This window comes from Sus scrofa, chromosome 13 (assembly GCF_000003025.6).
Source record: "Sus scrofa isolate TJ Tabasco breed Duroc chromosome 13, Sscrofa11.1, whole genome shotgun sequence".
Lineage (NCBI taxonomy): Eukaryota > Metazoa > Chordata > Mammalia > Artiodactyla > Suidae > Sus > Sus scrofa.
Window position 1 is genome coordinate 16,379,691 of NC_010455.5, and position 16,026 is coordinate 16,395,716.

General features: G+C 38.2%; 1 protein-coding gene across 3 annotated transcripts in view; it reads left to right on the forward strand.

Annotated features, from left to right (window-relative positions):
• Positions 1-16,026, forward strand: part of RBMS3 (RNA binding motif single stranded interacting protein 3) — a 1,489,550-nt gene that overhangs the window by 1,410,770 nt on the left and 62,754 nt on the right. For all 3 annotated transcript variants that reach the window (XM_021069971.1, XM_021069970.1, XM_021069972.1), the window contains exon 14: positions 11,638-11,748. In XM_021069971.1, coding sequence (XP_020925630.1) covers positions 11,638-11,748 — 111 coding nt within the window. The remainder of the gene's footprint in view (positions 1-11,637; positions 11,749-16,026) is intronic.

The window sequence follows — 16,026 nt, forward strand, 5'->3', positions numbered from 1 at the left end:
TAGCCAAAATCAAGGTGCCTTGTGATGTATTCAGGCAATAGGGCTATAAGCAATGGCCATAAGTAGAGTAACAGGCACCTTTTCTTCTTGATCACCCTGGAGGTTTAAGAAATGATTTCCCAGGCCCCTTCACCAGTTGGATCCTGCAAAACCTTGAAAATGACTTGCAGCAGGGGTTTTCTGCCTTATTTGTCAGCAAGGAGAAGTTTTTAATGAGAAGTTTTATGACAGTTCACAGTCCTGAGTGCTAGTTAAAGTGAGACAAATATTTCACCAGACAAAAGATGCTGCCCATAAATATTCAGGCATCTGCTGGGAATCCTATTTACCTTATCATTTGGAAGAAGACTGGCATTAAATGCTGCCTCTGATGTGCATTTTAAACTTTCTGTACATTGAAAACCCACTTGGAGGTATACAAAGTGATAGCTGTATGAGGGAATAAAGCATTGCTTCTCCTATCACACGACAAGGTTTGACAAGAATCTTAGGCAGATAGATGACTATTGAAATAGTTTGTGGCATGGGAAAACCCTAATAAAAAGGCTTATATGGTGATATATAAAGGAAATTTTGGCAGCATTGGACTAGGAATGTGTAATTCTTCCATAAAATGGAAATTGGGCAGTGAACTCTAACTTTAGTATTCTTTGGGGAGTGTGTGGCTCTTAGAATTAGAAGCCCAGAAATACTCATAATAAATGACAAGACTGTCCTGCTGGCAGTGGTCACACAGGAACACTTTGAAAGGAAAGCAGAGCAATTAAATGAATGGATTTTTAAGAACATCCTGTTGTCCAATCAAGAAAGGGCTTTTGTTATTTCTCTTGAATCCTTTTGTCCAGTTTGAACATGGAATTGCTTTTATGTTCTGCCTCTCTTTAAAGTCATGGCAGCCTTGGCTGGCAAGTAAGTGTTGTTCATTTATTTAGTACTTCAGCACTATTATGACATGTTTCATGACACTGTGGTAGGCTTTTAAACCCTTAGAAAATAAAGCATGCTGAATGGCACAGTGAACTCAGAATCCAGGGGAGAAATAATGAAGTATAATCATGATCCAGTATATGCCAAAACTTGTGAAACAAGAGAGGAGCAAAGTAGGAGTTCCCTTGTGTTGTCACTGCTCTGGCATGGGTTTGATCCCTGCTTGGGAACTTCTGCCTGCCATGGGCTCAACCAAAAAAAAAGAAAAGAAAAGGGGAAAGAGAGAGAAAGGAACAAATGACCAACAATCCGGGTCAGATACAGGAGGTGTTCCCTATAATGTAGCATTTGATAAGGATCTTTGTGCATTTGTGCAAACCTGCTGTAAATGCCCAGGCAAAAACAACAAGGATAGGAGAAAAAGATAGGTCAGAAAAGGTAGAATAGTTGTGTTGGAGGAGAGACTTCATGTCAATGGGAGTTAAACCAGAAAGGTACATTTTAAGTCATGGGATCTTAATGGAGCATATACAGTATGCTAAAGAAGGCATCGGGACCTACCTGCAGGAGCCACCTTTTATCTTCAAGAGATATAATGTGAAAATGAGTTGGAAGGCACAATCTCATGGGTGACCTACTGCTCATTCAATCTGGACAGGATGAGCAGGAATGGACATTTTTGATCTTACCACTGAATCGTCCATCTACCCTTACAATCCTCCAACAGCTTAACTTATAGCAGCTGTTGGCTTAACAGTGTCAATGTTCTAAATATTTGACATTTCCAAAGACAATATTTTTCAAGATGCTAACTCCACTATAACAATGCAATCTAGGAGTTCCCTCATGACTCAGTGGGTTAAGGATCCAGTGCTATCACTGTTGTGGCTCTGGACACTGATGTGGTGTGGTTTCAGTCCCTGGCCCAGGAATCTCCACATGCTATGGGTGCAGCCAAGCAAAGATGCGCTCTTAGGCAGTACTTTGGTAGAGGAGATAGTTTACCACCATTTCTTTTATATACCCTCTTGGAGCAAAAATTAAAGAAACTCACTTCTGCCCATCTTTAAAGAGAAATGTGGAGTTCCCATCATGGTGCAGCAGAAATGAATCCAACTAGAAACTATGAGGTTGCATGTTCGATACCTGTCCTCGCTCAGTGGGTTGAGAATCCAGCATTGCCGTGAGCTGTGGTGTAGGTCCCAGATGCAACTTGGATCTGACATTGCTGTGGCTGTGTCATAGGCCGGTGGCTATAGCTCTGATTAGACCCCTAGCCTGGGAACCTCCATATGCTGCAGATGCAGCCCTAAAAAGACAAAAAGACCCAAAAAATTTTAAAAATATAAAATAAAGTGAAATGTGTATAACGTAGGAAAATGTTTAGAAACTCTTCTCTAGATCTCAGATATAATCTCCTATCATGTAATATATTTGATGAGTAGGTATCAGGGGTTTCCTTTGTTCTTACAAATTAGAGGAGTTCCTGTCATGGATTAGTGGTTAATGAACCTACTAGTATCCATGAGGATGCAGGTTTGATCCCTGGTCTTTCTCAGTGGGTTGAGCCACTGGCATTGCCATGAGCTGTGGTGTAGGTCACAGACATTGCTTGGATCCTGCATTGCTGTAGCTGTAGCAAAGGCCAGCAGCTATAGCTCTGATTTGACCCCTAGCCTGAGAATCTCCAAATGCCTCAGGTGCAGCCCTAAAAAGACCAAAAAGACAAAAAAAAAAAAAAAAAATAGAGAAGATTGTGAAATCTAAAGTGATTAAATCCACTATTTGGTAAGTGCCTTAGCTCAATGACTTTAATCTTTGTTTATTTTATTTTTCTTGAATGTCTTTAAACCGATTTGAGAACTGTATAATACACCCATGTGAGGAAGCCATATACCGCTGGAGTCCTGCAAATGAAGACAAAGGACTTAGGCTGCCCACCAAAGAAGGTGATTCCTTCACACCCTCTGTACCATACCACGTGGGTTTCTAGGGCACATGTGTCTGTGTGTGGCAGAACCCAGCTGATAATCAGTCACACATTGATTAAGTGGATGGAATGGGAGGCTGATGAACACAGATTCACCCTCTGTTGCTGAAGCCATAGGGAACTCTCTGAGGAGGCCCTGGAATCCTCCTTTGTGCACAGTCAACATTCCCATTGGCTCAGAAACAGTGATCTCTTTAAGTAGAAATATGAATGAAAAAGAATATAGTAATCACCTGCAGAGTGAAATTCCTTTTATAGTTTTAACCAGATGTAAGAGTGCCATGATAAAAGAACTAATTTTTCTATTGCCTATTCAGTCAACAAAACCATTGGGCCCCAAAGTCTTCAAATTGTCAATTCTCCCTCAGGGCTGTAATGTATTTAAAAACCATTTTGCTGGATAAAAATTCTAAAGAAGCTTGTTAAAAACATCTGAAGTCACTACTAAACAAATTTTTTTAGTTCTAAACACAAAACTCTAAAGGGTTCAATAAAGCATTGTTGAGAATATTATTATCTAAGTACCTGCTTTGGTAAGAAATCCTTCAATGTGACATATTTACTTTAAATTCTCATTCAAAATGACACTATTGTGTAAATAGGTACTTAACCAATCATTGACACCATTATTCACAGCTGAATAGTCATGGTATATAATTAGGATTCTTTTAAAGGGTGCACAATGGTTAAAGTGAATTTGGCTTTAATGAATTTTAATATTACACTTTAAAAAAACCACTTCCAATTAATGGCAACTGAATCAAAAAGCAATATGAAATTAAGGATGTTTGTAAGAGTATAAGAAAAAAACCTCTATTTTACAGTTAATAGATATTCTCTCCTTAGCTAAGCTATGTACATAGCCCTTCTAAATTTACCTCATAACAATGAAAATGCCCTACTTCTAAACATCATCCCCTCACCCATAGCTGCATATCTCTAGGTAACTGTCCAAATATACCAATCAAATCTAATTCATATAAACTTAGAAAAGAGAAATCCAGTTCCAGTTAGCTATATTTCCAAAACAAATAGCAATATAAATTTGAACTCAAAAATATTCATATAGGCAACATTGTCAAGTCATAGTCTTACTTTCCTTGATAAATTATAGAATTTGAGCAGTCGATCCAAGTGTCAGGTATTTAAGAAGCTTGTTTATCTCATAAATATAATCTCAGTGTAGAATCTAAGATTTGCTGTTAGTTAAAACGGAAACAGACACACAGATGTAGAGAACAGATGTATTGTTTCCAGAGAGGAGGGGGAGGGAGTGGGATGAATCAAGAGTCTGGGGTTAATAGATGCAAACTATTACATTGAGAAAGGATAAGCAATGAGGTCCTACTGTACAGGATAGGGAACTACATCCAATCTCTTGGGATAGACCATGATGGAAGATATTATGAGAAAAAGAATGGGTATATATGTAGGACTGGGTCACTTTGCTATACAGCATAAATTGGCATAACATTTTGCTATACAGCATAAATTTGCACAATATACTTAATTAAAAAATTAAAAGTTTAAAAAAAATTTAAAATGAGATTTGCCGTTGTAGGGAGCAGAGTGTGGATGGATATTCTGTACCATTAGCAAACTCTACACGTGAAGTGTCAGTGTTCCCCCTTCCTCATTCTGATAACTAAAAGTGTGTCATTTCCAGACATGGCCAAATGTCTCTTCTAGCTACTGCAAAATTGCCCTTTGGTGAGGACAATACACAAGTACTTTTATTTTGATAATTTCCATAAATATGCTACGGTAGCATTAGTAAAACCTCAAGTGAATTTCAGATCTCATCTGTAAGGTTATGGTGATTGAAGTTATTACTAAATGCACATATATGTGAGCAAAACCATGGTTTTATAATGGAAATTCCCCTTGTGGGAACAAGATTTTTCAAAATCTTTGGATTGCTCCATTTTGACTAGTAATCTCAAAACAGAATGTTTAAGTTCCTTTTAATTGGAGGTTTGCTCTTTCATCATTTTTCCATTCAGTATCTACAAAGCATATATTGCATGCCAGATACTGTAGACAGCTCTATGACACTCCCAATAGACAGTGTGAGCAAGCAGATGTGATTTCAGCCCTTTTAGAATGAAATATCTAAATTTGAAAAGTAGGTAAATGTTAGCTGTTTTTAATTTCACTGAACATTTAGACTTGCTGTGGTAAAAACTAATTCACAAACATTGTTTGGAGTATCTACTCTTGTTTTGAGTGTCTATAATTAGTAATTCCTAACTATAGGAATACCAGAATCTGTGTAAACATAACCCTTGTCCTCTTGGAAGGTATATGGAAAGAAGCAAGTAGAGAATAATAAAGGAAAGTAAGAGTCAGAGCTAACATGGAGTTCTCAGCGTCCTTCCAAACCTCCAACATTTGTTGGAGATCATTCCAAAATATTTCCAGAATGGAGTCATATCTATCAGCTTTGCCACAGCTTTCTGGGTTTCAAACATATATGTAGGTGTAGATGTAGATGTAAGTGTAGATATAGATGTAGGTGACGGTGTAATATGGATGCAGATATAGATGTAGATGAAGGTGTAGATGTAGTTGTAGCTGTAGGTGTAGATGAAGATGTAGGTGTAGATATAGGTGTAGGTGTAGATATAGATGTAGGTGTAGGTATAGGTGTAGATGTAGGTATAGGTGTAGATATAGATGTAGATGAAGGTGTAGATGTAGGTGTAGGTATAGATGTAGGTGTAGGTGTAGATATAGATGTAGATGAAGGTGTAGATGTAGGTGTAGGTATAGATGTAGGTGTAGGTGTAGATATAGATGTAGATGAAGGTGTAGATGTAGGTGTAGGTATAGATGTAGGTGTAGGTGTAGATATAGATGTAGATGAAGGTGTAGATGTAGGTGTAGGTATAGATGTAGGTGTAGATGAAGGTGTAGATGTAGGTGTAGGTATAGATGTAGGTGTATGTGTAGATACAGATGTAGATGAAGGTGTAGATGTAGATATAGATGTAGGTGTAGGTGTAGGTATAGGTGTAGATGTGGATATAGAGATAGATTTTTTTTTTTAAAGACTGCCCTCTCCAAGTTGGAAATTCATCAAGATAGCTGAGGGTTAATGAGTGTTTCTGAGGATGGGGAATCTTTCCCAATCTTTTTTCCTCTCCCCAAGGCAGCCCTTCTTAAACCCTACCAAGAACCCTCTGCAAATGAAACAAAACCCAGGCCAACATCACAATGGAAAAAGAAGCAACATCTCTACATACACTACACAGTGTTATACACTCGCATCACAGGATGCTGTGTTTGGATCCCTATTTCCCAAGTTAAGTGAAATCCCCTTATGCCATTTATGTTATGAAATCATAGTTGCCACTGGAAGATCCTTTACACTAACTAGTTTACGTGTAAGCTCATGTCTTTCTCTGCACTTCACATGTGCTAAAAATAGTCAGGTGTAAATGCAACTGGATTCTAGAAATATTAAAAACCGAGAGGCAGAAAACAAACAGGTAAGAAAGAAGAAAAATGACCTTAAACTGCATTCTTTTAAAGTCATGTCGAATGCCTACTAACAAGTCCTATGGTTCTGCATAGGTCACTCTAGGAAAGGAGCACAATCTTTTCTTTTTCTTTTTTTTTTTTTTTGCTATTTCTTGAGCCGCTCCTGCAGCATATGGAGGTTCCCAGGCTAGGGGTCTAATCGGAGCTGTAGCCACCAGCCTACACCAGAGCCACAGCAACGCGGGATCCAAGCCACATCTGCAACCTACACCACAGCTCACAGCAACGCCGGATGGTTAACCCACTGAGCAAGGGCAGGGATCAAACCCGCAACCTCATGGTTCCTAGTCGGATTCGTTAACCACTGCACCATGACAGGAACTCCTGGGCTGCAAATATTTTGACCTGAGGCATCTAGATACAAGAGGGAAAAACAGGGTGATATTTCTTTTCCTTTTTTTCCACTTGTATTATCCAAAAAAATTCCTTCTTTCTACTTTTACATTCCTAAGATTTCAAATCCAAAGCTCCCCAAGATTCCAAAACAGGAAGGATCACTAAATATGCTCCAAAATAGGACAAACCAATCAAAAAAGAACATGTCAGGTCATCAGACTGAGGCCTGAATAATTCAAATAATTGCCCCATTTCAGTTCATCAAAAATGCAAGCTTGACCTCTTTGCATTTTTAAACAAGATGTAATGTAATTATTACACAAAGGCTCATGCCCTTTCACAATATTGGTTTCAAACAAATAATTGAGAAACAGTATAAATAAAACCAAACCAAGAGTTACCAACATTGGCTTATACAATAGCAGTTTATAGACAGAGTACACTTCTCAAACTGTAGGATTCATCAGAATCATTTGGAGAGCTTGTTAAAACACAGATTCCAAGTGAAGAGAATCTGATTCTAATTTAAATCCTCGATAATGCTTGGAGGGGTACTGGCCTAGAATATTGACAATCCCAGGAATGTTCATACAGGTAATTCTCATTGTAGCCCATATCCTGGCATTAACATAGGTTTGAAGCCAGTTATGTGTGCTCTTTTGGGGGTGGAGGGGAGGGGCCTCCACAGCATGGGGAAATTGCTGGGCCAGGGATCGAACCCTTGAGCAACTTGAGTTACAGCAGTGATGATGCCAGATCCTTAACCCACTGTGCCACCAAGGAACTCCCAGCCTAGATGTGCTCTTTTTCCTTCCTTTTTAGGGCTGCACCTGTGGCATATGAAAATCCCCAGGCTGGGATCAAAATCAGAGCTACGGCTGCAGGCCTATGCCACAGCCACAGCAATGCCAGATCCAAGCCATATCTGCAACCTATGCCACAGCTTGTGGCAACACTGGATCCTTAACACACTGAGCAAGGTTGGGGATCAAACCCACATCGTAATGGATACTTGTCAGGTTCTTAACCCGGTAAGCCACAGTGAGAACTCTCCAGTTATGCATGCTCTTGATGAGTGTGAGCTTGCACATTTTCCCCAACTTGACAACGATCCTATATTTCATTTGGAAAGTTACAATATTGATGAACTCTCTTAGACTTAAAATTTCTTTGAAATATCAGCAGGAGATGAACAACACAGATGCTTTTCGGACCTTAGATCTGATACTTTTCTCTACATCAATGCTCTTTGGAAACTTTATCCAAATTACTGTTGAAATGGTTTACTTCAGAATTAGGGTGACCAGCTCCACCCAAGGTCTCTTGAGTGTGAGCAGCTTTGTTTTGCAGAGGCAGTGGCTAAAACAGATCAGACATTCCCATCAGCTGTTGGGTCATTGGGCTTTTTAGTGGAATTACAGCAAGTTACAGTATTTTTCTTTGCAGCTTAAACATTGAGCAAACCCAGACATCCAGAAACGCTAAAATGAAAAAAAAAAAAAAAACCTGTTTCCTCTTGCTTTGCTGTTTGCCAAGAAAACTCCATCCGACAGCACATTCTATACATTTTGAGTAAATGAAATTACCCTTAATGTGTTGGCAACATCTGTCACAAAATCCTCTCAGTCTAAGGCTTAAATGCATTGGAAAGGAAGGGATTTGACAGTATATTTAATGAGGTCCAATTATGGTTGAGGGCACTAGTTTTGCCTTAATAACCATAGGGTTTTTCTTTCCCTCTTTTGTTCTTTCTTTGTCCCCTTCCTCCCCCCGCTTATATTTTTAGGGCTGCAGGTGTGGCATACGGAGGCTCCCAGGCTAGGGGTCATGTTGGAGCTGTAGCCACTGGCCTAAGCCACAGCCACAGCAATGCCAGATCCTTAACCCACTGAGCGAGGCCAGGAATCAAACCTGCGTCCTCATGAATACTAGTTGGATTCGTTTCCGCTGAGCCATGACGGGAACTCCCCCTCCCCTTTTTTTATGTCTTACACAAAATAAAAGAGATTCTGTGATCTTTGATGAACACAGTGGCTGCCAAACCCCACTTGTTGTTGTATATAACCAGCACTCCTTGAGTCTGTCCCTGGTAAAGTATCATCAAGACAATGAGTTTTTCTAAGGGGTTCCTGAATGTTTCCAATTTACTCACTGATTGTAAATTTCTTCCATCCCTTGAAACTCTTAAATATGATCTTAATAATTGGTGGGAATCCTTTATTTATGGGACTTTTTTACTAAACATGAACAGGAATGTGTGTCCTTGCCTGTCTTCCCCCAGGAACCCTTATTTTTTTGTTCATTTTATTTGCAATAACTGGCCTGGTTAGGAGAGGAATGGTTCCCTTACATTGTCCTCCACTCCATGCTGAATGCTGCTAAAAAATCATTTCCAATTACAAATTATGATGCAGCCCTCCCCACTCTCTGCCTTTGATTGTTAGGTTTCTGGTTTATACACAGCAGTCCTCACTCTGCGGCATTTGTAAGCAAATGAGTTCCCAAACCCTTTCTGTGAAAGGATTCTCTAAAGAGAACAGACCCTCTTTCCTCAATTAATTCCAAATTCAGGCGTCTAATCCTTCCACCCTTACCATGCTTGGATCTTGATTCATCTGTCACATGCTCACCTTATCTCATTTGCATATTTCCACCCCAACAAAGACTTAAGACTATCTCTCACAAGGCCGGGGAGTGAGGTTACCCCCAGGGTATTGAGAAGAAAGCCTGCTAGCCAAACACAATTTGGTCTTTCTCTGATTTATGATGAACAATCCTACATGTAACTAGAGCAAGCTGATTAGAATTGTGGGGTTTCCAGGATTGAGGCATTTTTGCTGTATGTCAGAACCTCTAGGGAGCTGATATTCTGAGAGCCTACATCTCAAGTTCAAGAAGAGTATTAAAGTCTTGCACCTGCTAAGGATTAGGATGTTGTGAAAGTGCCACTTTTTGGGTGAAGAAAAATGTATGCTTCAGTACTTCTGTCTTAACATGAGGTTATTCTATACTTTATCCCTATGTGACTTAAGAGAATCTCAGTTCTTCTTCAAGTATTTACTTGTAGTTTGGTACAACAAATACCCAAAAAAAAGGCTTATAAGTTTTTAGGGTTTTTTTTAAGGAAAAAATAAAAATGTTTTTGTTAAATTGAGGCAGCAGGAAGAAAATGATGTGTCTCTGAATTATAATTAAGGAAGAGTTTGTCTTATCATGTCTCTCATTCAAGAAGCATTCTGATGAATGACAAGTTGTGGAAGCATCAAGAAATTCAAACAATGCAAATGCACAACGATATCTACTTACAGACTTCAGATTATAAAATAACATATGTTTTCTGATTGATTTGAGCTCAAATGTCCAAATGTCTTTGAGAACAAAGCTGGCCCTGTATATCAAGCACTTACAAATATCTGGCTCAGTTTCTGTTTCCTCTCCATATTCATGAGAAGGAACCCATAAGGAAGGCTGAGTGACAGCCTGATCTTTTAACAGGTACAGTCAGGGAACTGGATTTTGGATAATATCATGAGGAACCAATCAGCCTGAGCACAGACATTTTCAGACACCTTTGCATTGTGGGTAATTTGTTCAGGTGCTGAGATCCTGCTGTCCATTACAAATCTGTCCTACTTATATTTCTTCAAAATGTTCACTTACATGAAAAAAAGTTCACACAGTGAGAAAAATAACATTTACAGAAACAATAGCATTCACATTATTAATCATTTTATTACCACTGGGTACTTAAATGAGCTTATTATAGCATAAGCTTCTGCCTTTATCATCATCTTTAAAATGAAGCTTTGGAATAATATAATAAAAAAGTGCCATCCAACCCTAGCTTTTCAATTGTTTTAAACAAAATTTGCTCCATTCTTTAAGTTACTTAAGGGAGAATAGTAGGATAGAAGAAAGGAAAAGAAAGGTAGGATGGCCAGGCTCTATACCTTACAGGTCATGTGATACTTGGTATATGGGCAGAAGCTTTTATTTCTTGCATATCCAACAGTTATGATAAATCAAAAAGCATGCTATAGAAGTAGGTATTTCCAACACCTGATGAAACACTTGATATTTTTGCATTTAAAAAAATTTAGCAGTGTTCCACTTGATCAGCATTTAGTCATTAAGTATCCTTCTGTCTTGTGTCAAAAGCACAGATAGGGAGTTCGGTGGTGGTCTAGTGGTTAAAGATCTGGCTTTGTCACTGCTCTGGCGTGGGTTTGATCTATGGCCTCAGAACTTCTGCATGCTGCCAGCACAGCCAAAAAGAAAAGCATAGATAGAAAGAAAGTGGGTCAGAAGATTAGGAGGAAAGACTATGGGAAATTATAACTTTGATTTTCATAACATGTTAGATTTTGCTATGCCCTTTAAAGAGATCCAGTCAAGAAATGCACCTAGAGCAGCATTATCCCCTCATGGAAGATTGTATTGAGGTAATCAAGGATTATCTATACAAACAGAATAAATGGCATAAGCCAAAAGTCTTACTCAATACCAAGAAAAATTTCAGAATTCCCATTCATATTTTAAGTCAGAAAAGTTTGTATTTAGAACAATGAGAAGATATAGATGATGTCTTAGTATACATTTTACAATGAATATTGGAATTATAAATGATGGGGATTTTAGACACGTCACAGATAAATTACATCAGGGGAAAGAAGTCTCTAATGGTATATAGACAAGCACAAAATGACATGGATGGATGTAAAAGTCATACATGGCTCAGCCTTTTCAGTACAAAGCGAGCTCTGTGAGGTTAACATGTGAATTTGTCTAAGTTTCCTTCTTTATGGACTATGTTTTGAGATGGACATTTTGTGTGCTTGTAGGGTGCTGTGATTACGCCAACGATGGACCATCCTATGTCAATGCAGCCGGCAAACATGATGGGCCCCCTGACACAACAGATGAATCATCTTTCTTTGGGCACAACAGGAACGGTGAGTTGAACAGTTTGTCCAGTTCTCTTTTCTTGGACTTCCTCCAAAGGATGCGATACTTTCTGTTTTTACCAGCATCATTAGCAGAATTGGTTCTGTACCCTTAACACACCTTTCAGGTTTCCCTCTGAATAAACTGCCCCATGCCTGCTTATTCTGTCCTGGGGCACATTTACTCTCATTGACAAGACTGAAAGTTCTACTGTGTTGCATTTAAATTTGAGTTACTTCTTGTTCCATTGACACAATGTGCTGGTTATGTCTGGTTTAGACTTTGTAACTTAATCCATTTGCTAGTTTTCTTTTCCCAGATACTCACCACTGCAACTAACAGCATCCCAGGTTATTCACAAGAAAGGGGCCAACCTGATGATGACTCATACACAGGGCTATTTATTTGCTTCCAATGTTTAAATCAACAAAATAATTGAGAACCTCACATAATTGACCTATATTAATCTTTATGTTGAATATGTCAACATAGGTGGTATTGAAAAAAAAAAGAAAGGATTATAATGCGCTTGATTTTTTATAGGTCATCATGGTTTTGATTAGCTGTTATTTGTCCTTAGGGAATAAAACGCTGTCAAAAAAAAAAAATGCCTGGGACAGCGTTGCTGTTATACCAACAAGGCATTCCAAATTATCAGCAAAACTTTGTTTTTTAAAAAAAAAACCTATGCAAAGACATTTCCCCACATGGTCAGGAGGGCAAATGTCTAATTCAACCTGGAATCCTGCAACTTTGTTAATTATAGAGAATGATGAAAAATGTCAAAGCCAATCTCCCAGGTGACACCATTGGACAGTCTTTATTTTTCATAAATCCGAACAGAGATAATTTTGTCATTGGTAAAGAGGCAGAAAAAAAAAATGTATCTTCTCCTCAATAAGCCAGCTTCCATACTAGACAGAGCCCTGGACTAAGAGTGGGGAATCCTAGGTTCAGATCTTGAGCCCTGTGGTTTCTATCTTTCCTTAAGAAGGTAACATTTCTTGGCCTCCATCCAACTGAAGTGTTGAACATAATGATATATGGGACCCCTCCACCATATGCCTCTATGACTTTATGCTTGTATGTTTCATAGTCACTACTCCTGGCATTCTTCTCAATTATTCTGGCATCATCTCCAAACACTCAAGAACACTATGTACCCTAGCTACATATCGGAAATTCTACCTTAAAGCAACAACTTGCGTGCTACCTAGATGTGTTGATGCACAAGTTTTTTTAAAATGTGAGGAGTTTCTGACTTCTCCATTGAGTCATCAATAATCTGGTCTAAATAGGAAGAAAGTCTATATACCTAATGGAAAGAGTCCTATTGTTTCAGTAAAGAAATCTAGCTTTATTAACATAAACAAAATACCTATCTGGATGTCTTCAGTTGCTAAACCTATAAGATGCTGTTGAAGATACCATCTGTTTCTGAAGACTAGATCAAATGATGCTTTAGGTCTCTGAACTAGACTTAAAAGTCATGTCTGAGACTACATTTAATTCTACAGTGTGGTACAGCTAATTTTCATTAGGGAGATAGAATTTGAAGGTACTATTTCTACAGCTTTTAGCAATATGTGAAGATTATTTGAGTTCCCTTTGCTTTTTTAACAAAAAAGATCCCAGGAAAGTATTGGAATCCCTGAGGGTTCTCATACCTGACTATTGATTTCCCTGTATATCAACTTTCCTTTCCTTAAATGATCACAAATTCCAAATAAATGAAGCAATGCACTTTTACTATTTTGAATGATGATCTGAAACCTGATAAAAGAGGGAATTATAATGAAAAGCATAAAAAGAAACACCTTATAAATTCTACTCCTTCAAATTAAAAGCAAAGCCAGCTGACTTGCTGAAATACAAATTTGGAAACTAGAAAAAATATGAGCTCACTTCACTGAGTCTGTGATTGAATCCTTTAAGAAATTGAAAAATAAGCTCAATTATATAGAACAGTTTCAAAAATTATAATAGTTATCGATTCAATAATGTGTATTATGACTAGTGTTTGAGCATTTTCAACAAGAATACACTTACATGAGACCATAATTTTTGCCCAGCTGGTAATAAACAAATTACCCAATAATGATATATATACTTTCCTTTATTAGAAAGCAAAATTTTAAGCATGTGGCTTATTTTTAACATCAAATTTCTTCTAGCTTTTTAAAAAATTCTTTTCCTCCACATTTCCACTAATGCTTAAGTACATTGTAAGCTTTGTGTAAGTAGATGTTTTGCAAAGTTTTAAAATTTCATAAGGTTCTGAAAAGGCAGAGAGAAAATAGTATTAATTTATAGATCTATTCAATAAAAAAATCACTGATGATGTTGAGTACCCAGCATGAAATTATACATTTTTCGGAAACTATCACTCTTACATTTTGATAAGGTATTATAGATTTGTTTTATCTGAATTTTTGATTGGCATTTGGGGTGGCTATTATGCAGTTGATGTTGATTCTTTTAATCAATTTTCACTTCCTTATTTCATCTTTTCACCAAACTTTATCCATTGCTGGGAAGGTGGCCTGGTGTCATGGAAAGAACAGTGGGCATTGGAATTAAGTTTGAATTCCAAGCCTGGCTCTGCCCCTAATTAGCTATGCATGTTTAGCCAAGGTTTCTTAACCTCTCTGATCTTTTATTCTCTCTTTTGCAAAGTGAAAAAAACAATATTTATATCCCGGGGTGTTATGAGTGTTAATGATATGATATATGTAAACATACATACTACAGTGTGTGATGCCCAGGAAATACTTCACAAAGGATCCCTCCTCACCTCTCTTCCTCCTGTGGCTTCTGACTGGTGGGAACCGAGTCAGGGTCACCAGAAGGATGTAGGACACTGTCAAGTCTACAGTCCCACTCGCCAGTCTGCTCTGTTTCATTGGACATAATATTTCTTTTTAGTTGCTACTTCCTGAGCTTCTAACCTACTCCTTTGCGGTCATAAATCCAAAAGTTCACGGAAGCCAGCCAAGCCACTTTCATGAGTAAAGCTAAGTTCAAACAAAAAACCCCCTGGAAATAGGTAATCAAATTTGGTCTCTATTTACCTGTGCAACATGTCATGTAATTTGGAAACTAGAAAAAATATGAGCTGAGTTCATTGAGGCTATGATTGAATCCTTTAAGAAATTGAAAAATAAGCTTAATTATATAGAACAGTTTCAAAAATTACAATAGTTATTGATTCAATAATGTATATTATGACTAGTATTTGAACATTTTCAACAAGAATACACTATTACATGTATACATATACACTTATACATATACATACACATATACACAATATTACAGATTCTATTTGAAATTAGCAATATTGTAATGCCATAGTCAGAACATCTCTGTCTGTGTGTTGGATGAATAGAAGGTGAGGTGCTGCCTTTGGCGGCTGGGGACCCAGTGCCTCTTCTAAAGTGGGCAGTCCCTACCCATCCCAACCCCAGAGGGCTATTGCCACATGGATGTAGAGACCCAGGGTGGCTTCACCATCTAGTTTTGTTAAGATAAGCTAAATAATTTGTATTTTAATGGGAAATTTTCCTATCTTCAAATACTGGACCCAGTTTGTCCTAATAGCTCTCCATTTGTAACTCCTGTCCAAAGTTTTCCTGGTTCTCCTCCAACCTCTCTGGCCATTGCTTTTTTCTCTCATAGGTTGCTAAGTAAGTTTTTCAACTTACTTACTCATATGTGATTTCCTTAAGCAAGTTCATCCCCTTTCCCAGTTTGGAACTCTGCCTTCTATGCCAGATATGGCTAATCTGAGTCCTCAGCACTAACCTCACTTAGAATTTTAGAATCATTCAACCAACTGCTTGATAAAGTATTTCCACGTGACTCTCAAAGTCAGTGCAACCCAAGCTAATCTGCTGAACTTCCCGAGCTTTCTCCCCATGGATCCTTCTGCCTATAGGGTCCTGCTTTGATTCCTCTCAAGTGGACCCAGTGACCATTCACCAGGGGAGTCCAACACAGCACCTAGGACCCATAGCAGACTCTTTCCTTCTCCCTCCCCAATGCATACAATTACTTCCCAAGACCCATAGGCATTTGTCAAATACATCCCTTCCTTCGTATTTCTATAGTCTCCACCCTGGGCCTCTTTTGATTAAATTGTATTAGTTCCCTAACTGTTCTTCCTGCTTCCTGTTCCAATTTGCTATGATCTGTTCTCCACCATGTTGCCACCGCCAGTTAATCTAAAATGCTCCAACCACATCTCTCTCCTATTGTAACTTTTTAGAGGCTTGCAGATGTCTAAG